This window comes from Diceros bicornis, chromosome 26 (assembly GCF_020826845.1).
Source record: "Diceros bicornis minor isolate mBicDic1 chromosome 26, mDicBic1.mat.cur, whole genome shotgun sequence".
Classification (NCBI taxonomy): Eukaryota; Metazoa; Chordata; class Mammalia; order Perissodactyla; family Rhinocerotidae; genus Diceros; species Diceros bicornis.
In genome coordinates, this window is record NC_080765.1 from 44,863,663 (window position 1) to 44,888,569 (window position 24,907).

The window sequence follows — 24,907 nt, forward strand, 5'->3', positions numbered from 1 at the left end:
TAAAACCTTATGACATTAAGAGACAAAAAAATACACTGTGGACATTTTTCCAGTTTGACCTTATTATTTTTTATGGCCACATAGTTTCCTACCGTATAACTGGACCATAATAATTTTACCAATCCTCTTTGGATAGAAATTCAGTTTTTCTCCTTCAATTTCCCATTGTTATAAACAATTTTTCAGGATTATCCTTGTAGTCACATCTTTGTACACTCGTCCAATTATTTCTTTAGGATAAATTCCCCAAAGTGGAACTTCTGGGTCAAAGATATTAAATGGCAATAGATAATGGCAAATTATGATCCAGAATCATTGTATTAATATGATCCCACCAACTACGTAGTAAGATTCCTACTACTCCCATATTCTCACCAATGCAGACTGTTATGTTTTTATAATCTTTGCTAATAAGATAGATGAAAAATTATAGCTCATTGTTTTGTTTTTTCTTGATCATTAGTGAGATTGAGCAACTTTTCAGCCTTCGTCATTTATACTTCTATGAATTATCTGTGTCCTTTTTTCTATTTCTTTCTGTGTCCATAATTATCTATCTGTGTCTATAATTCTATTTGGTTATTTCTTTCTTATTGATTTAAAGAGTTCTTTATATATTAAGGATATTAATGCTCTTTCATGTATGTTGCATATGTTGACTCCTGGCTTGAGGTTTTCTTTCAGTTTTATGACTTTCAAATTTATGACAATTTTATTCCCTTTTATGACTCCTGGATTTTATTTCTTGCATTAAAAAGCCTCCCTTACCCAAAGAATATTTTAAAATATTCTCTCATATTTTCTTCATATGCTTTTTTATTTATAATTTTAACTCTTTAATCCAAACTGAAATTAAATTCTGTGTTCATTGTGAAGTAAAGCTCAAAAAACTTTTTTCATAGGCTGGCTAATTGCCCCAACACCATTTCCACTGATGTGAAATGCTATTTTTGTCATATTACCAAACTCCTTCATACTTAAATAATATAAATATGTATATGTTCCTGGACTCTATTTTTTGTTCTATTGACTTATGTATCTATTCTGGTGCTAGCCCACCCTGTTTTATACAGCTTAATATAAATGGAAGATTGTATTCAAGAAGGCAAGGTTGGTTCAATATTAGAAAATCTATTAGTGTAGCTCACAGATTAAAGGAGAGATCTGATATACATTAGTCACGTCACTCCCTCCAGTGGCTTCCCACCACACTTAGAACAAATACAACCCCCCTATGACAATCCAAACTTCCCCCTCTGACCTTGTCTCCTAACCCCTTTTCTGAGCTCACTGTCTCATTCACTGTGCTCCAGCACTCTGGCCTTTTTCTGCTCTTCTAACACCAGGGTATTTGCACTTGTTGTTCCTCGAGCTCTTTGCATGACTAACTGTTTCTTACCCTTAAGATCTCTGCTTATATGTAGCTTTCTCACAGAGGCGCTCCCTGGCCACCATGACTAAAGCATCCCCTCTCCCTAGACCACCAAGTCTCTATCACTCACACTGTTTATTTCACTCACAGCACTAACCACCATCAGAATTGCCTTCCTTATTCACTTGTTTTCTTCTTTATTGTCGTTATCCCCCATCCCTACTACACTCACAGGGTAGGGACTTCGTCTAACTTGTTCTCTTTCACATCCCCAGTGCCTGGAACACACAACAGGCTCTCAATAAATATCTGCTAGTTGAATGAATGAATGGAAATAAATCATGTGATTATATCAATATTGCTAAAAAGTCATTTGCTAATTTAACAGACACACCTAAAATTTTTTTTTAAATGTGTAAACATACATAAGAGGCAGTAGATCATACAGCACATGGCTTGGTGTCAGTGAAGCCTTGGTTTCTATCCCAACTCAACTGCTTCGCAGTTGTGTATCCTTGGACAAGTCATTTAACCTCTCTGGCCTCAGTGACCTCATCTATAAAATGGGAGAAATAATGGTAATGAGAGTTGTTACAAGAAGTAAATGAAATGATGTAAATACAGTGCTTAACAGAATGTCTGGAACACAGTAAGCCTTCAATAAGTATTATATAATGTTATTTGAATGGTAATAGGAAATTAAGATTCGAAGGAATATTTTCCAAGAGGAACATCTGAAATATGTAACCTGAAAATAGAAATCTGTCACAAACATCAGGCTTAACAGTTTGCGCTAGAACCACTCCTGGTAGGGTCAGGAGTAAGACAAGGATGCCTGCTACAACTGCTGTCATTCAACATTGTGCAAAGCAAGCAGTGGGTCTGGCCAATGTAGAAAAATTGTTCAAAATAAGAGTTATAATTTTAGAAAAGAGATGAAATTATTTGTATTGCAGTAATTCAAAAGTCCAAAAAGAATTAACTGAAAAATGATGAGAATTAATGTGACTGTCTGATATGTTGATGGGATATGGGATAATATGTTGATGGGATATGGTACCTAATATATGGGATAAAATACACAAAAAATTGTTTTCTTTGATACCAACAAAATTCATAATAACAAAAACTGTTTAAAAATACCTAGATACAAATAAGAAATGGGCAAGATCTTTTACTAAAAGATCTAAAGGAAGACCTCAATAATACCCACGTTAACCTGTACACATTAATGTGACTTTAATCAAAATCCCATCTCTTTTTTTCCCCTTAATTTTGACATTTAAAACAATAAGAGAGTGACAACAGTCAGAAAGATTCTGAAGAAGTAGAGGGGAGTGGCCTCGCCCTGGCCTACTTCTCATGTTCCCAGATTAGTTAGGTTGGGTTGGGCATCATCTACCTCTAATTCATTGCACTCAACTCTCCAACATCATTATGAACTGAATGGCTGGAAAATGCGATTTTACTTGTCACTGAGCTTCTTTTAGCATTTTGTATGTGAAAAGGTTCATCTTGAGTTAAAGCGCCCAGGAACCCCAAGGCAAATCCAAGGTCAGCCTTGGGGCTGTAGCCAGTGAACTCCTCTTAAGTGAATAACATTGAGACCCAGAGAACCACAGGGCTGGAAGGCATGGGTTGGACCCATTTCAATGAGCTGCTGCCACCCAAAGCAGTAGGCGTGACCTCTGCCCAGCCCCACATCCTGTTTTCTCTCTTAGATCCGTGGATGAGGGATGGCGGACCCTCACCCCCTGAGTTCCTGGGGCCCTGCCGGAAATGCTGCCGTGGGCTGGACATCCTGCCCCTACAGGTGATGAGGGAAGCAGGGGTAGGGTGGGCTCAGGGTCCTCAAGCATCCGTCTTAGCTTAGGGAGGGACACATAGCGGGGCAGCCAGCCTTGACAATGGGAGCCACTCAAGTCCCTGGAGAGGAAAAGGAATGTGAGCAGGTGGGACTGGGGCATGGCTTTGCCTCTTAGCATCACTGTCCCCAGCAGAAAACAGTGCTGCCTGTGGGTCAGGAGACCCCAAGAAAACAGAGTAAGAAAAGTAGCTGAGCAATTGCTCTGAGAACCCACTTTCCCCTCCTTTTCGACTCTTCCTTCCTCCTTCCCTTCTCCCTTCCTCCTTCCCTTCCTCTTTCCATCCTTTTTTAATTAATAGACTTTAGTTTTTAGAGCAGTTTTAGGTCACAGAAAAATTGAGTGGAAAGTACAGAGATTTCCATATACCCCTTTCCCCCACTTATGCACACCCTCCCCAGCTATGAACATCCCCCACCAGAGTGGCACATTTGTTACAACCAATGAATCTACATTGACACATCATTATTATCCAGAGCCCAGAGTTTACATTAGGGTTTACTCTTGGTGTAGTACATTCTATGCGTTTGGACAAATGTATAATGACATGTATCCACCACTGTAGTGTCACACAGAGTAATTTCACTGCCCTAAAATCCTCTATGCTCCGGCGATTCATTTCTCCCTCCTTGCCCCAAACCCCTGGCAACCACTGATCTTTGTACTATCTCCATAGTTTTGTCTTTTCAGTAATGTTATAGAGTTAGAATCATACAGCATGCAGCCTTTCTGGATTGGCTTCTTTCATTCTCCCCTTCTTGTGAGTGGAGTTGCTCATAACCTCATCACCATTTCCAGGTTGCAAATGAGGACACCACAGCACAGAGAGCTCAGGCGGCCTGCCCAGTGTCACACAGCCAGTAAGTGGCAGAGCTCAGGTTCAAGTCCAGGGCCCTGGCTCTTATCCATTTGGCCCCCTGCATCTGAGCGATGCTCAGGGACTACTCTCACCAGCCAGGAACAGGCAGCCCTTCCAACCCCTTCCTGGAGGCCAAACCGAGGGCCACCCACAGTCTGGGGAAGGAGAAAGGGTGGGTCCCTACCAATCCCTGGAGGCCTGCTCACCTGTCCCAGGCTGCTCGGTGGGGACACAGCAGGTAGCAGGTTCAGGCTCTCTCTTCACAGCTCCTGGCAGCAATCTCGGACTCCATGAGGAAGCAGGAGGTGCGGACAGGCGGGGAGGCTGGCCAGGGCCACGGCGCTGGCTCCCCAGCTGAGCAGGTGAAAGCTCTCGTGGACCTGCTGGCAGGGAAGGGCGGTCAGGGCTCCCTGGCCCCACAGACCCCCGACAGAGCACTGGACTCCCCTCTGGGCCCCCACAGCAATGGTAGGTAGACAGAGGGGTATCCCTGGGCCCTTGTTCCATCTCCCCTTCCCTCGCCCTTCCCAACCCTCCCCTCTGGCCTCTATCCTGCAGACTTGAGAATACAGAAGTACCGCGAGGCCCTGCTGAGCAGGGTGAGAGGCGGCCAGGAGCTGGGCAGCCCCTCGCCCAGGCTGACCAGCCTCCTCCTGGTGGAGGGCCTGACGGACCTGCAGCTGAAGGAACACGACTTCACGCAGGTGGAGGCCACACGCGGGGGCTGGTGCTCCACCAAGACCATTGCCCTGGACAGGCTCTTCCTACCTCTGTCTCGGGTGTCCATCCCGCCTCGGATCTCCATCACCATTGGAGTGGCCGGTGTGGGCAAGACCACCTTGGTGAGGGACTTTGTCTGCCTCTGGGCCCGGGGGCAGGTCGGTAAGGACTTCTCACTGGTACTGCCTTTGACCTTCCGGGATCTCAACACCCACGAGAAGCTGTCTGCAGACAGACTCGTCCGCTCTGTCTTCCCGCATGTTGGGGAGGCTGGCCTGGCAGCAGCAGCCCTAACTAGGGTCCTCCTGATCCTGGACGGCCTGGACGAGTGTAAGACACCTCTGGACTTCTCCAATACTGTGGCCTGCACTGACCCCAAGAAGGAGATCCAGGTGGACCACCTGATCACCAACATCATCCGGGGCAACCTCTTCCCAGAAGTTTCTGTCTGGGTCACCTCCCGCCCCAGTGCGGCTGGCCAGATTCCTGGGGGCCTGGTGGACCGGATGACCGAGATCCGGGGCTTTAACGAGGAGGAAATCAAGGTGTGTTTGGAGCAGCTGTTCCCTGAGGACCAGGTCCTCTCGGGCTGGGTCCTGAGCCAGGTGCAGGCCGACAGGGCCCTCTACCTGATGTGCACCATCCCAGCCTTCTGCCGGCTCACGGGTTTGGCACTGGGCCACTTGTGCCACAACAGGCCGGGGCCCCAGGACGCAGAGCTGTGGCCTCCAAGGACCCTGTGTGAGCTCTACTCTTGGTACTTCAGGATGGCCCTTGGTGGGGAGGGGCAGGAGAAGGGCAAGGCGAGCCCTCGCATTGAGCAGCTGGCCCACAGTGGCCGCAAGATGGTAGGGACACTGGGCCGGCTGGCCTTCCATGGGCTGGTCAAGAAGAAGTACGTGTTCTACGAGCCGGACCTGAAGGCATTTGGCGTGGACCTGGCTCTGCTGCAGAGCACCCTGTGCAGCTGCTTCCTGCAGCGGGAGGAGACCTTGGCCTCCTCGGCAGCCTACTGCTTCACCCATCTGTCCCTGCAGGAGTTTGTGGCGGCCGCGTACTACTATAGCGCATCCAAGAGGGCCATCTTCGACCTTTTCACCGAGGGTGGCGTGTCCTGGCCCCGGCTCGGCTTCCTCACGCATTTCAGAAGCACGGCCCAGCGGGCCATGCAGGCTGAGGATGGGCGGCTGGACGTGTTCCTGCGCTTCCTCTCGGGCCTCTTGTCTCCAAGGGTCAATGCCCTGCTGGCTGGCTCCCTGCTGGCCCAGGGTGAGCACCAGGGCTACCGGGCCCAGGTGGCTGAGGTCCTCCAGGGCTGCCTGCGCCGCGACACCGCGGTCTGCGCCCGGGCGATCAATGTCCTGCACTGCCTGCATGAGCTACAGCACACGGAGCTGGCCCGGGGTGTGGAGGAGGCCATGGAGAGTGGGGGCCTGGCCAGGCTGACCAGCCCCCATCACCGTACCGCCCTGGCCTACCTCCTGCAGGTGTCGGACACTTGCGCCCAGGAGGCCAACCTGTCCCTATGCCTCAGCCAAGGCGTCCTCCAAAGCCTGCTGTCCCAGCTGCTCTACTGCCGGAGCCTGAGGTGGGCGCCCGGGCGGGGTGCAGGGTGTGTGGGCAGAAGAGAGAGCAGAGGACCTAGAAGGTTCCTCTCCTCCACCATGCCCCTCTGTATCAGTGTTCTGGGGCTGCCATAACAAAGGACCACAACTTAAAACAACAGAAACTTATTCTCTCACAGTTCTGGAGGCCAGGGTCCAAAATCAAGGTGTTGTGAGGGCTGTCCTCCCTCTGAAGCCTATAGGGGAGAATCTTTCCTGCCTCTCTAGCTTGTGGTGTTTGCCGGCATCCCTTGGTTTGTAGACGCATCACTCTAGTCTCTGCCTCTGTCATCACAAGGCCACCTTCTCCCTGTGCCTCTGTCTTCACATAGTGCTCTCCTCTCTTGTAAGGACACCCGTCATGTTGGATTACAGGCCCACCCTACTCCAATATGACCTCATCTTAACTAATTACATTTGCAATGACCCTATTTCCAAATAAGATTGCATTCTTGAGGCACTGGGGGGGTTAGAATGCCAACATATCTTTTGTGGGGGACACAATTGAACCTACAACACTCTGTAAACCATCCCAGTGCTGATGGAAATGACATACACTCACTCTGCCCTCAGTCCATCCTCTGTCCTCTGCTCTGGACCTTGGCAGGGGGAGTGAGGAGGGAAGGTTATAGGACCAGGGCCATTCAGGACCTGAGAGCAGCTTCCGCATACTCAGAAGGAGGAGTGCTAGCAACCAGTGTCCCGCAGATGCACATGGCATGCGGGGCTGCTGGGAAGACACCTCTCTGGGTAGGAACCCCAGGGCTCATGCCACTGAGCCTCCCAGTTCACCCTTGTAGGAAAACTCTGAGCATGGTGGGTGTGCTGGAAGAGATCTCTGAGCCACATGGAGTGGCCTGCATTGGGATGGAGAGGAGGGAGAGGGAAAGGATCCAGCCTTTCCAGACACATCAAGCCTGAGTGTCTTCACTGCCCCGATGCCAGCCCTTTGCCAGGGGCCTCATCCCACCTGCCTCTGGGTGGTGGTACTATTCACTATCGCTGTTCCTCCTGACCAGGCTGGATACCAACCAGTTCCAGGATCCTGTGATGGAGCTGCTGGGCAGTGTGCTGAGTGGAAAGGACTGTCGCATTCAGAGGATCAGGTAACGCTGACCCTGGAGATCCTGCCAAGGGTGCCCACTTGTCTCTCAGGGTCTGGGGCTCCTTTCCCGTCTTCCTCTCTGCTCAATCAGCCAGTGGTGCTTTCAGGTAGAGGTATCTTTGAAGCTTGTGGCTCAGGATGCAGGCTGCTTGTTTCCAACCATTCCAGGAAGTTCCAGAGGCTCAGGTACCTCCTGTAAGAAGAGGGAAAAATACGATGAGCATCAGATGAGGGACACAGAAGCATTTCTCCAAGCACCATATGTGCTGATGTGGTGCCAGGCCCAATTTTCTCTCAGGTTGTCTCAAAGTTTGCTCTCAAACAGTATTATGGACACAGAATTGCATCTTTAAATAAAATGAAAATTTTTTTTAATTAAGAAAATGAGTTAAAATTCAAAACAATTTTAAAAATTTAAAATTTAAACATTGCATCTTTAATGTTTAATTAGATGAAAGTTTATATACTGACTGTCAAACAAATCTATGTGCTTATGAAGTTTCTCCTGTAATAACATTTCCAAGTCTGAGTAACACCCTGGTTTGTAGCTGAATGGATATGATGACCTGAGGGTGGCTTCTGGAGAACTAGGGAGGGGAGTTTGGAGAATACGACCCAGAGAGTAGGTTTTCATCCTCACACAAGCTTCTGAGTTCTGACATAACCTTTATGCGAGGAAATAGAAGTGTAGGATGAGTTGGGAGAAAAACTAAGTCACTGAGGAGAGTGGTTAGAATGGTGGGCTCTGTGTGACCTTGTATAGTCACCTCTGTGCCTATGGAGGGTAAAAATGGGGTTTAAAAGGTATCCACCTGTGAGTTCAGGGGTCCCCATGACCATCCTCAGGTTCAGTGGACTCACAGAACTCAGAAAAGCCATCAGATCCACAGTTGTGGTTCATTACACTGAAACAATACAGGTTAAAATCTGCAAAGGGAAAAGGTGCACGGGGCAGGGTCCCAAAGAGGCCAGGCCCGAGACTCCACCTGTCCCCTCCCAGTACGGTCAGGCTCCCAGTGACGACATGTGACAACACACACAAAGTATTCCAACCAGAGAAGCCCACCTGAGTGAGGTGTCCAGAGTTTTTACTGGGGGTCCATCATGAAGACATACCTGACCACCCACACGGCTGACCTTAGTCTCCAGCCCCTCCAGAGGTCAAGATGACACTGCAGGGCCCAAGGCCCCACCATAAATCACACTATGAGATAAACCCCAGCAAGGCCCAAGGGCCCCAGGTCAATAGGTCAATGTCAGGCAGGATGTTCCAAAGGCTTAGAGGTCACCTCTCAGGAGCCGGGGGCAAGGTTAATCCTTTACTGCGCGCTACCTCTTAGAGCTGTTGAGAGGCTTCAACAAGTTAATTCAAGGAAAGTGCTTAGGACAGGCCAGCACAGAGGAAGCACTGTATAAGGGTCAGCTTTTATTGGCAGGATTACCTTTGTCTTGTTAGTCAGAGATATAAATGTAATCCTCTTGAAAGAAACATGATAAAGACAACTTCCCAATATTAATATCTTTTCCTTCATGGGAGCCTCCAGCAAAACAGTCAACGTTCAGTGTTTTGCTTAAAGGAGTCTAGATAGTGCTCAGAAATTTTTCTGAATAAAGCCAAAAATTCCTTCTGTAGCCACATGTCCTTCTTCACCTCTGTGCAGTTGGTCCTCAGTGCCACATCCCTGTTTGAAATGTCCAAGACATTCTTCAGAAAACACACACGGTTCATGAAATATTAGTTATAAAATATAAAAGCCCTAGTCGGGGAGTGGACAGAGTCTCCCTAGATTTTGAGAACATTTATATAGAAGGTGGTCTGGATGAATGGTCTTCAAACTTTTTTAAGCAATAAAACCCTTTTTAAAAGTGACATAGGCAGAAGAGAGACAAAAGAGGGGAGCTGCTGGCAATGAAAGAAGAGGGGATGGGGGGCCCAGAGCCCAGCATTTGGTTCCCCTCAGCCTCCTGGTGGCTCCTGAAGTTTTTCTGAGGAACCCTTGGGGCCCTTGAAACATAGCTTGAAAAGTACCAAGGGTTCTAATTGGATCCTTTGGCCGCCCCACAGTTTTAAGTGCCCAAGAAACTATAAAGAAACTCAACAGCTACCATTTCTGAAACTGTGTACATGAAGCAACATTAAGTTGATCCACCAGCATATTCCTGGAATCACCCGTTCAAGGAGGATATTTTTACTTTTACTTTTAAGTTAGTTCTGTAGTAACTCTACCATTTTCCTTTCTTGCATTAGAGAAAGCGCTGAGGCCAGTGGTGTGGTGGAACTATGAGTTCAGCAGTAGTTCATGAGAGCTGATTGTTAAATTTTCAGGAATTTTTGCAAGCTGGGAGTGCTTGAAATTGGCCATGGTGGGAGTATTTACACCATGGAAATTGGCCAATGCTACGAATCAGGATTTCTGTGTTTTGTTTTTTCCTGAGAGCCAGTTTTCTAGCACACCACTGGCTGGGATCCATGCGGTAGACCTCTATAATTGCCCATACTCTTTGCTGTGCTGTTTGTATAGAAGCTGTTGTGCTAGATTCTGGCTAAACTTTTCCCTGGGACCCTATGCCAGCATGAGGGTCTGTCTGCCCACTCTGGCCTTACTTTGCCCAGCTTTTCTGGGCCTGGCATTCTGCTCCAGAGCTCACCTCATCTCCACTTGGGTCCAGGCCCCAGCAATGCTGAGGAGACCAAGGGTTTGTATCATGGGCCTGGTGGTGACGAATAGGCGACAAGATTCATGGACCTGTAATAACCACTCCTCTCTCTCTCCTTGGGCAGTTTGGCTGAGAACCAGATCAGTAACAAAGGGGCCAAAGCTCTGGCCAGATCCCTCCTGGTCAACAGAAGTCTGACTACTCTGGAGTAAGTAGGACACCAAAGACCAACCTTTCACCATTGGGACAGGGAGAGCTTATAAGCCATCTTGTGAAGTCCCTTCCTGTGAAATGATTGGGGTCCCATCGATGCTGCCCTGATTCAGCCCATAGGTAGCCTTTGGGCATAATACTCATATTTCCCTCAGAGCAGGTTCCAAGGTCTTTGAGCCCCTGTAGGCAGCACCCTAGACCACACTCTACCCTGGGTGGGTTGGAAGGACAGTTGAGCAAGCAAAGTCATGGCTCCTCCTCAGCTGTTAGGACTCACCCAGTGAGTCACCAGAATTTCAGCCCTGAACCTGGTATTATCATTCTTTTCCTCTCCACACTTGGCCCAAGGCCACTAGTCCATCAGATCCTGCTTTCTTCTTCCCATCACCTGGGGCCATCTTGGGAAACTCCTTCCTTGTTCAACTAAATAAGGATCTCTGCCCCAGTTCCACCAAACATGAAATCCTAACCATGATACATTTCTTTCAAGGATCATAGATTTAAAGGTCAGTGTTAACTTCTGTTCCTCCTTGCCTCCCTGGGAACTGGATGAAAGAGAATGGTTCTTCCTCTCTCTTCCTTCCACTAGCCTCCGCAGTAACTCCATTGGACCTCAAGGGGCCAAGGCTCTGGCCGACGCTCTGAAGATCAACCGCACTCTGGCCTTTCTGAGGTATGTGTCATTGGCTCCCTGTCCTGCTGCCCCCAAGGAGGGCCCAGAAAACCCTCTCCTTTGATGCCACCCACAGAGTGGGAGGCAATTCGAAATGGTGGGTATGAGATACTAGCTCCCATCTCATTGGATACGACGGGATCTTGGATCCTAAGCAAGTTTCCAAGTTCCAGTTCTTCCCTAGTAATTGTGCTTGTGTTTATGGCCTGAGCAGGGGATAGAGGACAAGGGGGGGCGGGCATGTAGAGGTGGAAGGGCAAAATAATCTATGAGGAAAACCTCTTTCCTCCATTGAGAAATCCCCAAGGCCATGGTGTTAGAATGTTCCCCTGAGGTGTTTTCCAACACATTAAAAAGCCCATCTTCCAGACGGTTCCTATGGTTTGGTGTGCTCCTTTTAGGGGCCTGTGCTTGTATCCATTCTTAGTTGAGTGTGTACCATCATTTTGTTTTGGTTTTTTCATTTATTTACTTTTATTGAGGTGAAATTCACATAAAATGCACCATTTTAAAGTATACCTTCAATGGCACTTAGCAGATTCACAATTGGGCAACCATCACCTCTATCTAGTTTCAAAATATGTTCATCACCCTAAAAGGAGACCTTGTCACCATGAGCAGTCACTTCCCATTCTCCCCTTCTCCCAGGCCCCCGCAAACAGCAATCTGCTTTCTGTCTATATAGATATGCCTATTCTGGATATTTCATACAAATGGAATCATACAATAAGGCCTTTTGTGTCTGTCTTCTTTCTCTGAGCATAATGTTTTCAAGGTTCATCCACATTGTAGCATGTATCAGTGCTTCATTCCATTTTATGGGTGAATTTTTTGTTAGTGCCATCAAGTAGATTCCAACTCTAACGACCCTGTGTACAGCAGAGCAGAACCCTGTCCAGTCTTTTTGCACCATTCTCTCACCTTCTGGCACTATATCAGATGATGCTCCACTGCTATTCATAGAGTTTTCATGGCCAGGTTTCTTGGAAATGGGTGGCCAGGTCCTTCTTCCTAGTCTGTCTTAGTCTGGAAGCTCCATTGAAACCTGTCCACCAGGGGTGACCCTGATGGTATTTGAAATATCGGTGGCATAGCTTTCAGCATCACAGCAACATGCAGCCACCACAGTATGAAAACTGACAGACGGGCCATATGGTTCCCTGATAGTGAAATGAAGCCAGGCCGCAGCAGTGAGAGTGCTGAATCTTAACCACTTGTTAGATCACCAGGGCTGGTTTTAAGGCTGAATAACATTCCATTATATGGACAGACCATAATTTATTTATCCATTCATCAGTTGATAGACATTTTGGTTATTTCCACCTTTTGGCTGTGTGAATACTGATGCTGTACACATTTGTGTACAATTATTTGAGTACCTGTTTTCAATAATTTGGGTAGGTATCTACGAATGGAATTTGCTGAGTCACGTGGTAACTCTATGTTTAACCTTCTAAGGAACTGCCAGACTGTTTTCCCCAGTGGCCACACCTTTTTACATTCCCACCAGCAGTGGATGGGGGTTACAGTTTCTCTACATCCTTGACAACACTTGGGTGCTGTGGCTTTTAGCTGTACTTAGGACTATTGATGACCTAGTTATTGTTATCCAGATACCACGGGTACCTTGTCCCCCGTCAGCAGGCAAGTGCTTAGAGACCTAGAGGGAAACCTAAGGCCCGAGCAGCAGCAGGAAGGGCTGATTACTCCCCAGTTCCTGTGTGGTGGGCAGTGAGAGCATGTAATGGTCAGAGCCCCTTCTCACCGAGGTCAACTGCTGGCCCCTGCTTAGGCCTTGGTGACACTGTGGTGGATGTTCAAGCCACCCTTGGGTGCCCTCGTGTGCTCCATTGGTAATGCGCCTCTTCTTTGCCTCCACAGCCTCCAGAGCAACACGATCAAGGATGATGGTGCCAGGTCCATAGCTGAGGCCTTGGCTGCCAACAGGACCCTCTCCATGCTGCAGTGAGTGGACTTGCTGGCTGGCAGAAGCCTCCTCTCTCCTCTCCTCCTCCAAGGGCCTCTCTGCCTGTTTTCTGTAAGAAGGGATGGATGGGGCAAGATCTGCGGTTTTCTGATCCATCTGGATGGCCCCTGGAAAACTTGATGTCCACTGCTTTTCCAGAGAACAGGTGTTGGGGAAATAATTAAAAATAAAGCCCTCTGCCAACCCAGAAAATCCTCGCCACAAATGTAGGAAAGAAAACAGCTTTATTATTTGAATAAGCATTCTACTAGACTGCAGTGTGCATCATAGGCAATCCACCAACGAGATTGCAAATATAGAAGATAATTTCACCCTTTTCTATAGCCAAGCAGATACGACCCATTACAAATGTTTTTTCAAGATAAACAACAACTTGTCCTCAAGTAAGAGGACTGGACAGCATCATTTGTCGCACATAGTTTATCCTAAATTCGCCTGGTAGATCTGGGTTTGCTAATTGCCTTTATCCAAGGGAAAAATAAAACTTCCCCTATCTTTATGACAAGCTGGAACTTAAAACTTGGAGCCAGTGCTATCTCCTTGATGGATATATTTCAGAGAGACGGCTCCGAGGCTCTTACAAAAAACATTTCTAGGCTGTAACCTGGCAAGAGGTTTATTTAGCTTTCAAAAGGATGTACATACTTCTCAAAGGGACAGAGAAAGGATTTATAATCACAAGTTTTCTCAAGGAAATACTCTACGAAAAGAGACAGGGGAAGGTCTCTTTCCCTTCCAGAACCAGGGAGAAGTCCCTTTTGTTTAGATTGTATTTAGCCTCACACAGAAGAGGTCCTGCCCTGACTGTCCTTCTAGGATGAGCACAGGGGTTATTCTATAACATCTCCCTCCTCCAGATTTAGTATAAGAGGAAGTAGCTTTTAGGGAAAAGGAACCTAAATGGAGGGTCTGTCCTAGGAAAGTTTATAGGGCTGGGAGACAGGCTGCTGGCTGGTCTAGATGGAGGTCGACTGTTGAGTGTTGAGAGGATTAGTTGGGTGAGGGGCCAGTGGGGCTTGTATGCGGAATTCTCCACTTGGGAGGTTACTGGATATTATCAGCATCCACTGGTCACCGCTTTCCAACCTCTGACAAGGGAGGGCCCAGCTGCTCTTGCCTCTTACTCTCCGCATAATGTCTATTGGCATCACTTTGGCAACAATCCACAGACCTTTCCTGGAGACTGCTCCTCACTACTGTGATAAATGGAGAGGGCACTTGAGTAGTCTCTGACCTTGCACTTTGAACAAGACTGTCCTTGGCCTTGGACTGGCTGTGGCCAGCTTTGCTGAAGGACCCCTCTCCTTTCCTACAGCCTGCAGAAGAACACCATCGGGCCCGTGGGAGCCCAGCGGATGGCAGATGCCCTGAAGCAGAACAGGAGTCTGAAGGAGCTCATGTGAGAAATGCAGAAGGGCCAAATTGGTATCCTCAGTGCCGGGCACAATGCCCAACCCATCATAAATATTTGTGAGCATGGGGATAGATGGATAGATGGATGAGTGGATGAGTGGATGGATGGATAGATGAGTGGGTGAGTGGATGGATGGATTGGTGGATGAGTGGATGGATGGGTGGATGGAGAAGTGGATGGATGGATAGATGGAGGAGTGGATGGATGGGTGGGTGAGTGTATGAGTGAATGGATGGATGAATGTGTGGATGCAGGATAGCTGGCTTTGGACTCCAAAGCACTGGACCAGGAGAATGGAGACCCAGATTCCCAGAACGGTGTGAGCCCCAACTGTCTCAGGCTCACATTTACTGCCTTCCCAGCTGGCAGAAGAAAACAGAATTTCCTGGCCACCTTCACATAAAGTACCACAAATACCTCTCACTAAAGCGTTGGCCCAGCCCCCTGCCAGGGAGTCAAGAAGGACATTGGTATCTTCATCTCTTACAGGCAGCTGGTGGTCACTTGCAGAGCTACTACCCAACTGGCCTCAGGCAAAACAAACTGTGCACTGGGCACTCTTGAGACAACACAGACAGCCCTACTCTGGAAAGGAGGCCCTGGGCCCCACCCTACCAGGCTGCTCCAGGAGGCCAGCTCACCCATGTCCCGTCTCTTGCAGGTTCTCCAGTAACAGCATTGGTGATGGAGGCGCCAAGGCCCTGGCTGAGGCCCTGAAGGTGAACCAGAGCCTGGAGAGCCTGGAGTGAGTCTGCCTGATTACCCCCCAGGGGTGGTTGTGGGCAGAGGGTGACTCCCCCCGGGGTTTCCCATCCAGAAGGTGGGTGGGTCCTGGAGGAGAGCTGTCAGTCAGGGCCACTTCCCTGCCAGAACCCAGCCAACCACCAACCCTGGGCATACTGTGATCTTAGTGTCTCTCCCTCCATGCCCACCCTACTTGTCCCATCCCACCCCACAAGCTCCATTCCCCTAGACAGTAGGGGTCGGTGTTGGTTCTGGAGTTTTCAGAGTGACAAGCACTGAATGCCCTTGAGAAGCTGGTGCAGGTGGCTGAAGAGGCAGTCTGCTGCAGTGGTCTTGGTGGGGGATGGGGGAGCTCAGCGCTGCCCCCACTGGGGAGACTTGGCAGCGCCACTTACTCTGGGGGCTGCAGACACAACACACCCTCCTTAGAAGCTGTTTGGAGCCACCCAATCAAGGCAGAGTCTAGATTTTGGGGCTGGTTGTGCTAGACTCACCTTCCCTGACTTAGCAGGGGCTGGAATGTGGGGGATGGGAGAGCAAAGAGGAATGATGAGAAGAGCAGTGTGGGGTGACACCTGTTCTCGGGGTCCCCCAACTCCCTGTTGAACCAGTGCCTGCAGTCCCAGGCTGGACTGGTAGCTCCCTCTGGGTCCTGGGCCAGCCACACTAACTATGTCTCATCCTCTGTTTGCAGCCTGCAGAGCAATTCCATCAGTGACACAGGAGTGGCAGCACTGATGGGGGCCCTCTGCGTCAACCAGACCCTTCTCAGCCTCAAGTAAGTCCTAGCCTCCCTCTCTAACCAGGGGGTCTGAAGGGACTTTGGGACTGGGAAGCCCAAACCTACCCCTGTGGGCCTGTTATGGGGAAGATCTGTGGTTGGACAGCTTGGTTCTGGAACCTAGCCTCCTGCACTCTTCCTGCTCTCTCAGGAGGGCAGGGCCCCTCAGCTGGCAAGCTCTGCTGCTTCTTTCCTATACACAAGCGCTTTAGGCACCCAAGCATCTCGCCTGCCCCTGCCCCTCACACTCATGAGGTCCCGTCGTCTTATCCCCTTCCTCCTGGACCGTCCTACTGTTGACAGTCCTAAAGTGAGGACACCTGGCTGACTAGCCGTCAGAGCTCTGAGCTTCCTGGAGCAGGCTCTTCACACGTCACCCCAGATCACTCAGGAGGCCCAGGTCCCACCTGAGGTTTCTTAGGTTCAAAAAGCCTGAACGCCTGGGCTTATCTCCCCTGGAGGCCTCATCTGTCTAGTCAGCAGCTCAGGGTCTTCTCTTTCCTCAGCCTTCGAGAAAACTCCATCAGCCCAGAGGGAGCTCAGGACGTGGCGCATGCTCTCTGCACCAACAGCACCCTGAAGAACCTGGAGTACGTGAGTGGGGGGCAGGCTGTGCTTCCTAAGGCTCCTTTATGCCCCAGGCCTCGCCTACCCAGAGCAGGGGGACTGATGGGCCAGACCCTTGTTGCCCTTGCCAATGTACAAGGCTGGCGAAGGATCTGCTTGGGAGGGGGTAGCCAGGAGACCTGACATCTGGTGGCAACCCTGGCACAAGCCCCCCACTCCATGTCATAAATTACACGAGATGAGGTTAGTGGGGACACTGCCTGACCCCCACACCTGTGGTGATGGACCATGTAGGAGTGGCCACGTTGTGAGCGGCAGCACAGTACAGGGGTCATGAGTGAGTCCCTCGCAGCTCCACCATCTCCTGGCAGGTGACCTGTCACAGAACCTCAGTGAGCCAAGCCTGGGCCCACCCTCTCATGGAGTTGTCAGGATTCGGTACAATACTCTAGGGCAGGTGCTTGGCACAGTGCCTGGCACAGAAACGTACCCGACAAGCATGAGCTAGGCAATCCTAGCAGACTCAACGCAGTCCTCAATGCAGGCAGGGGAGCAACCTGGATTCCTTGGTGAGTGAAGACAGGGAGCTTCATAGCCGGCTCCCACTCACTTGCCCCTGTTCCCCTCCTCCCAGCCTGACAGCCAACCTCCTGCACGACGAAGGTGCCCAGGCCATCGCGGTGGCAGTGAGAGAAAATCGTGCCCTCACGTCCCTTCAGTGAGTCTATGGCACCTCCACCTACCCCGCTCCTCCACAGAGCTGCAGGGCCACACTCAAACCAGCTGATGCAGCAGACCAAGTCCAGCTTTTGGGGTCCCCCCACATGGTCTCAGGGGCCTCAAGTAGGCTGTGCCCTGCCCCCTGCTCTGCTTCCTGAAGTTGATCCACTGAGAGGCCAATGGTGGGAGGTGGGTGCCCATGGCTGTGCTTCTGTGTGTCACATGCTTCATGCAGGGGCCTTTTGAGCCTTTCCCTGTTCCCACCCCAAACTGGGGAGTGCTCACTGACCCCTTGGGGACTAAGCCTGAGGAGGGCTGCAGGAGTTCTGCCCATCAGCGGCCAGGACCCTGTCCTGCAGGGACTCTGTCACTACCGTCAGACTCTCCTGGGAGAAGCCTCCCCTTTCTGGAGCCTCCAGGACCTCCTGGGCTCTACCCTGGGCCACGGGGTCACATGTCTGTGTCTGCCCAGCCTGCAGTGGAACTTCATCCAAGCTGGTGCTGCCAAGGCCCTGGGACAAGCACTACAGCTCAACAGGAGCCTGACCAGCCTTGAGTAAGTGGGGCCTTCATAGGGGCCATGGGGAAGGCAGGGGAGCAGAGGAATCTGAAACCCCAGTGCCCACCAGGCGCAGGGTTAGTGCAGATGGCCTCCAGCACACAGCCTCCTCTGCCCTACGGCCAGGGGGCCACGTTTCTGTCCTAATCTGCTTTTTTTTTTTTAAATAACAACTTTATTGATATATATAATCCACATACCATAAAATCCACCCATTTAAAGCGTACTATTCACTGGTTTCTAGTATATTCACAGAGTTGTGCAACCATCACCACAATAAATTTTAAAACACTTCCATCACCCCAAAAGAAACCCCATACCCATTAGCAGTCACTCCCCATTCTCCCCTGCCACCAGCCGCTGGCAACAACTAATCTACTGTCTCTACGGATTTATCTATTCTGGTCATTTCACATAAATGGAATCATACAATATGTGGTCTCTGTGACCGACATCTTTCACTTAGTATAATGTTTTCAAGGTTTATCCATGTTATAGCATGGATCATTACTTCATCCCTTTTTGTGGCTGAATAACATTCCACTGTATGGATAGACCACGTTTTGTTTATCCATTCATTAGTTGATGGACATTTCAGTTGTTTCCACTTTTTAGCTATTATGAATAATGCTGTGTGAACATTCATGAGCAAGATTTTGTGTGGACGTGTTTTCATTTCTCTTGGGTCTATACCTGGGAGCAGAATTGCTGGGTCGATGGTAACTCTATGTTTAACCTTTAAGCCTCATCTGCTTTAGACACTGACCAGTTCTTCTCCCTCAGCTTCCAGGATTTCCCATCTCTGGCTGGTCCTCCTCATTCTTTTTTTCTGTTGGACTCTGAAATACTGGTTTTCCTCAGGGCTGTGTCCTAAGCCATCTTCCCTCGAACGATATCTTTTTTCTGGAAGTTCTCTTCTTCTCCCAGGGCTCCAATTACCTTCCAAGTCCTGGTGGCCCCCACATCTATATTCCAACCTTTCTCCTGAGCTCCAGACCCATGTATCCACTGCCCACTCTGCACCTCCCCTTGGCTGTCTCACTGGTACGTCCAAATGCTCAAATTCTCTCTCCCACAAGCCAGCTTCTTGGTTCCCCATTTCATGAATGGAACCAGCCACCAATTGTGCAAACTAGAAACATTGCCTTTACTCACCCTTCCCACTTGCAATTCATTTCCAAGTCCTGCCAACATCCCAGCAATTCCCCTCTGCCCACATATCCACTATCCAGGCCACCAGCATCACTCACCTGCATCACTGTAGCATCCTCCACATCCTGTCCCTCTCACACTGCTGGACAAAGATTATTCCAAAACGTCAATCTGTCCCTGCTCTGGGTAAGATGTTTAAGCGGCTGCCCAGTGCCTGCAGAGTGAAATCCAACCCTTACCGTGGCTTCCAAGGCCCCCAAAGATCTGCTTCCTTTGCACCTCCTCAGCCTCGTTTCGCACTCCAGCAACTCAACTAGATTTCTTTGGGTCCCTTACGTGTGCCACACCCTCTCCCCCATCTCTCATCCTTTAGGTTTTGGTTTAGACCTGTTTCTTCTGGGCAGCCTCCAGACCACACTGGGGTGGGAAACCCTGAGAGGTCCTCCCTGCAGCCTGCAGTTGGCCTATGGTGACTGCTCATTTAATCATGTCTCCCCACCTGAGTTCTAAGAGGGCAGAATTGGGCTTTCTATTACACAATACACTCAAATGTTTGCTAAAATTATCAGTGCAAACTGCTCCTTTAAACATGCCAATGTCCACTTGAACTAAACTCTTAACCATTTACTGCTCCAGGGCCTGCTACTTCCCTCCAATGTGGGAGGAAAAAAAAAATGTAAACGCTGACTAGCAAGAATGGCCTGGGAATGGAGGATTTCAATTTAATTTTCTGGTTGGGGCCAGCCCCGTGGCTTAGCGGTTAAGTGTGTGCGCTCCGCTGCTGGCGGCCCGGGTTCGGATCCCGGGCGGGCACCGACGCACCGCTTCTCCGGTCACAATGAGGCCGTGTCCCACATACAGCAACTAGAAGGCTGTGCAACTGTGACATACAACTATCTACTGGGGCTTTGGGGGAAAAAAAATAAGACAAAAATTAAAAAAAAAAATTTTCTGGTTGACTTTGAAAAGCACACCCTTTTGTCCGAGCCCTTGTTGACGGTATTTCCACGTGTCCCTTTTCTTGTTTGCCTCTGATGGTCTAGACTTGTGAAGACCCCAGACCCCTCTGCATGTTAATTAGGAGGCCATAGTGCTGTAGTGGCTGCACAGGAGGGGCGGCGACCCCGGGAGTATAGTCTATGGTGTGTGTGGTATGAATTAAATCGAGAAGGTCCAAGCTCAGCACATCATGCTAGAGTGCTGGCCCTGTGCCCCACGGGTCACGCTCTGTGTTCAGTTTACAGGAGAACGCCATCGGGGACGAAGGCTCCTGTGCGGTGGCCAGTGCGCTGAAGGCAAACACGGCCCTCACTGCTCTCTAGTAAGTCCCGATGTGCACGGCAGCTGGGAAGCCGGCCCCCTCACCGTCCTTTCATGCTAAGCACTAGTTTTGTTTCCCCGTCAAGGACGGTGTGTTTGATTTTCCTAATATTAGCAATCGGGACATCAAACATCTAGAATTAGTGGTTCAGGGAGTGTTCTCCCCCAAACGCTCCAGGAGACTACCTCTACTTCCTGTATCCATAGCATCCAGATCTCTGTCCTAGGCATCCGACAGTGTAGATAGGAGACACGGTGTTCTTTGGACAGACCACAGGCCAACAATTTTCAGTGCTATTTCACCACTTCCAGTCCTAAATCTAGAGGTAGTGAAAATGAAGGGTGAATATGGACAAAAGGCGGGCTGGGGTAGGCGTGAGGGCTGGAGAGGCCCTGCCTGTCGCGTTGACTGCATTTCCTCTTACAGTCTCCAGGTGGCCTCCATTGGTGCCCCGGGGGCCCAGGCGCTAGGGGAGGCCCTGGCTGTGAACAGAACCTTGGAGATTCTTGAGTAAGTATTCCAGTGTCTGGCTACAGTCTCTTGCCCAAAGAAACCAAGCTGTTGATTCAAAATAGATATGGAAGGAAAAAAGTCAATTTACATGGAAACTCACAAATCAGTTAAATGTCTTCACTTAGATGAAGCTTGCCCCAGCTTCCTCTGTTCCCACTTCATACCTTCCTGGGGTCACTATTGTTGGTCCTCCTCTCCTTACCTATCTGCTTTCCTTGGCCTTGCCCAGGCTGAACATGTCCCACGGCCCTGTATACGGGCCCCTGGGATGGCCAGTGGCCACTGATCTTGGTCTATGAGAAGATTCAAACTCCCGGGGGGCAGGCCTCAAGTTCTGTGGGGCCCTCAGGTGCGTCCAGGTTATCCCTGCTCTTACGGTTCCGTGAAGCTGAGCACATGGGGACTGCTGGATGGAGTGTTGTCTCTCATGTCTCAGCCCAGCTCTCCTTTCTTTGGAATGGAAAAGCAGGATGAGGGCTCCAGCAAAACCACCAGGTTGGGCTGGCCTCACCCCTCCTTGTGTGTCCTGCTCCCCAGGGCTCATCTCCGTTCTGAGCCCGGGAGTGAGGAAGAAGCAACCCAACCCCTGTGGGTGCTGAGTCTACGCTGTCTCTATGCAGTAGCCCTCATCTGAAGAGGTTTCATTTTTGCCTCTTAGCTGTCACTATGCCTTAGGTTTCCTGTCTTTCCTGACAGCTTAAGAGGAAATGCCATCGGAGTGGCTGGAGCCAAAGCCCTGGCGAATTCTCTGAAGGTCAACTCAAGTCTCCGAAGACTCAAGTGAGTGGTTGTAGAGACTTACCTGCACCCCAGAGGAGCAGACTTCTCTTCTGGAACCTCCCCCATGGGATAAGATGCTCTTGATCTCCTCTGTAGCGTCTTCCTTCCGAATACAAATAGCTCAGACTGTTCTGTTTACTATAGTCCAAATTGAGGATGGGTTTGTTCATTCTGCCTAGCTTGAGCCAGAGGTAAGTCATTTAACATCTGCATTTTTGCTCTTACCTCCTCTGTGGCACTTGGGTGGGACAACCTGCCTACTTGTAGACAAAGGTCTCAGGGTTAAATGCCACCTCGCTGTTGCTATTGCGCCTATGGACAAATCAGCCCCAGAACTGCCCCACAAGATGATGCAGTGCTGCTTTCTGGGGCGTGTTCTTCTGTCCCAGATGGCTCACTGTAGTATCTCTCTCTTTTCTCTGCCTAGTCTTCAAGAGAATTCCTTGGGGATGGACGGGGCAATATGCGTTGCCACTGCACTGTCTGGAAACCACGGCCTCCAGCACATCAAGTGAGTGGGCCTCGGCAGCATCTGCCCTTTCCTGCTATTCTCCCTCACCATTAGAACTGCTCCCAGGTCAGGCCCTGCCTTCCACCTGTTTCTCAGAGCCACCTGACTCCCAAGCAGCCCCTCAGCAGCTCTTCAGGGAAACTTGGTACAAGAGGGAGCCATTCTGAGCCTTGTCCATGGGAGGGATCCTGGAAGCACAAAGGTTTTCCACGGAGTTCTGCATTTTATGTAGTGACCATCTGCTCTTTACTAAAGAGAACCTGTAGGCCCCTAGCCCTTCAGTCAATTTCTCAACCCCTGTCCTAATCCTTCTCTTTTAGTCTCCAGGGAAATCACATTGGGGAATCCGGTGCCAGGATGATCTCAGAGGCTATCAAGACAAATGCTCCCTCATGCACTGTTGAAATGTGAGCAAAACAAGTTCCTGGTGAACTGGGCAGGAGGACAGACAGACACAGCTGGAAGCTTTCGAACAAAAAAGACCATTTTCCAGGGTGCCTTCCTGTGGTCTGGGAATGATGCTGAGTTGCATGAGAGCTGGTTTCCTGCAAGGAGGCGGGAAAGGTGCTGCCAAAGCTGAAAGCACCTCTCCCGGTCCAGGGTCAGTCCAGGCGGGGGCGAGATGGACACTCTGCTACAGCATAGAGGGAAGGGTCTTCCACCAAGGGACTCACGGATGTAGGCCTCAAAGCTCAGCAAGGAAGAAGCCGGTCTGAGCTTATTTATACCCTGAAGTCATCATGTGCCCATTTCTTATTACTACTGCCCTTTCCACTGCCCTCGTTAAAATCATCCCGCTCACTCTGAAATGAGTTGCCATCTTCAAGCCCATTAAGAGTATCAATTTGGCATTGGTGACAGAGGGAACTGCTTTTTCTTTCCTCAAGAAGAAAAGAAGGTTTTAGAAGTATGATCCTGGGCTGGCCCTGTGGCTTAGCGGTTAAGTGCGCGCTCTCCGCTACTGGCGGCCCGGGTTCGGAACCCCGGGCGCGCACCGATGCACCGCTTGTCCGGCCATGCTGAGGCTGCGTCCCACATACAGCAACTAGAAGGATGTGCAACTATAACATACAACTATCTACTGGGGCTTTGGGGGGGAAAAAAAAGGAGGAGGATAGGCAATAGACATTAGCTCAGAGCTGGTCTTCCTCAGCAAAAAGAGGAGGATCAGCATGGATGTTAGCTCAGGGCTGATCCTCCTCACACACACACACACACAAAAAGAAGTATGATCCTTAGAGACACATGGAAAAATTAGGGGAATTTTTCTGAAGAGAAATGAAGGCTTTAATTATAGGATTATAGGATTCTGGAGACAGAGACAAAAAAACATTCTCTATGGTTTTTGCCATCTTTTATCCATTACAAAATCTCTTACAGGCATGGATTATTTCTGGCATGTTATTTGGAGTCTGGCACACTGGTTATCAATAGCATGTTAAATGTTGATGCCTTAATAATGTTATTCTATACTGGGCTTCCAAAACCAGTACTGTGGCTACAGCTTCCCTAGGAAGGCAAGCAAGCTGAGCTTCCATGTGGCATCAATTCCCTCAGATGTCTGTGTCGAAAGGAAAAAGATCCCAAATGGCTCTCATCAACTAAATAAGCAAGGAAAATGATTATAAAGTAATTATTTTTAAATTTGAACAGGAAGCATTGCTGTTCCAAATGTTTCTTTAAAAATGAGTATTCAGGGCCGGCCCCGTGGCTTAGCGGTTAAGTGCGTGCACTCCGCTGCTGGTGGCCCGGGTTCAGATCCCGGGCGCACACCGACGCACCACTTCTCCGGCCATGCTGAGGCCACGTCCCATATACAGCAACTAGAAGGATGTGCAGCTATGACATACGACTATCTACTGGGGCTATGGGGGAAAAATAAATAAAATCATTAAAAAAAAAATGAGTATTCAGGCAAGAATCATCAATGGATACTAATACCATGGATGAAAGCCTATTGAGCAAGAAGACAGCCCCACAGTCTCAAATTTATTACCCTACAAAAGGTATTTACAAAGGGAAAAAGGTACCTTAAAGATAGAGAAATTTTGCAAATGCTGCCTCAAAAAAGTGATTAAACTTAACATCACCAATAATAGGACAAATGGACATCATGCGCCCCCAATGTGATGCACTGAGAAGGACACATCACTGATGTATTCTTGCCAAAAATGTTTACCTGAAGCTAATAATGAAGGAACAGTCAGACAAAATCCAAACTGAGAGGTATTCTGCAAAAAAACTAGCCTGACCTCTTCAAAAATGTCAACGTCATAAAAAATACAAAAGACTGGGGACTGTTTTAAATTGAAGAAGATTAAAGAGATGTAACAACTTAATGCAAGATCTTTGATTGGATCCTAGACTGGAAGGAAAAAAATCAGCTATAAAGAACATTATTTGGAAATTGGGGACATTTGAACAGGGGTCTTATGTAGTATTTATTGGATTACTGTTTTTTGAAAGACATTTTTCCGGGAATTCTATACCCAGCAAATTCTAGATTGAGTTTTTTCTTTCTTACTTTCAAGATGTTGCTATACTGTTTTCTGGTTTGCACTGTTTCTGGCTGAGTTGAGAACTCAACAGAGCAAGAGTTGCAGTAGCCAAATGCTGGAGAAAGCTGTGCCTTGCAGGAACCTGGCACTGGAGAAACCTCAGGGGCCAAAGCAGTGGAGAAAAAAGCATGGCGGAACCTCCAGGGACTTGGAGAGAAAGCTACACTAGAACTGGAAGGAAAGCCTCTTCCTCCTGCAAAGTCTGTCTACACCCTGCAGACAAGGCTTATC

The 24,907-nt window shown here is 49.1% G+C and overlaps 1 protein-coding gene across 1 annotated transcript in view; it reads left to right on the forward strand.

Annotated features, from left to right (window-relative positions):
* Nucleotides 1-23,218, forward strand: part of NLRC3 (NLR family CARD domain containing 3) — a 37,042-nt gene extending 13,824 nt beyond the window's left edge. Inside the window, exons 2-19 of the mRNA XM_058570200.1 lie at nucleotides 3,094-3,185; nucleotides 4,363-4,564; nucleotides 4,655-6,404; nucleotides 7,440-7,526; nucleotides 10,308-10,391; nucleotides 10,986-11,069; nucleotides 12,951-13,034; nucleotides 14,372-14,455; nucleotides 15,132-15,215; nucleotides 15,909-15,992; nucleotides 16,502-16,585; nucleotides 17,197-17,280; nucleotides 17,755-17,838; nucleotides 20,231-20,314; nucleotides 20,741-20,824; nucleotides 21,524-21,607; nucleotides 22,035-22,118; nucleotides 22,439-23,218. Of these exons, the coding sequence (XP_058426183.1) occupies nucleotides 3,102-3,185; nucleotides 4,363-4,564; nucleotides 4,655-6,404; nucleotides 7,440-7,526; nucleotides 10,308-10,391; nucleotides 10,986-11,069; nucleotides 12,951-13,034; nucleotides 14,372-14,455; nucleotides 15,132-15,215; nucleotides 15,909-15,992; nucleotides 16,502-16,585; nucleotides 17,197-17,280; nucleotides 17,755-17,838; nucleotides 20,231-20,314; nucleotides 20,741-20,824; nucleotides 21,524-21,607; nucleotides 22,035-22,118; nucleotides 22,439-22,529 (3,306 nt within the window). The 5' untranslated portion in view covers nucleotides 3,094-3,101 and the 3' untranslated portion in view covers nucleotides 22,530-23,218. The remainder of the gene's footprint in view (nucleotides 1-3,093; nucleotides 3,186-4,362; nucleotides 4,565-4,654; nucleotides 6,405-7,439; nucleotides 7,527-10,307; nucleotides 10,392-10,985; nucleotides 11,070-12,950; nucleotides 13,035-14,371; nucleotides 14,456-15,131; nucleotides 15,216-15,908; nucleotides 15,993-16,501; nucleotides 16,586-17,196; nucleotides 17,281-17,754; nucleotides 17,839-20,230; nucleotides 20,315-20,740; nucleotides 20,825-21,523; nucleotides 21,608-22,034; nucleotides 22,119-22,438) is intronic.
* The last annotated feature ends 1,689 nt before the right edge of the window (nucleotides 23,219-24,907 follow it).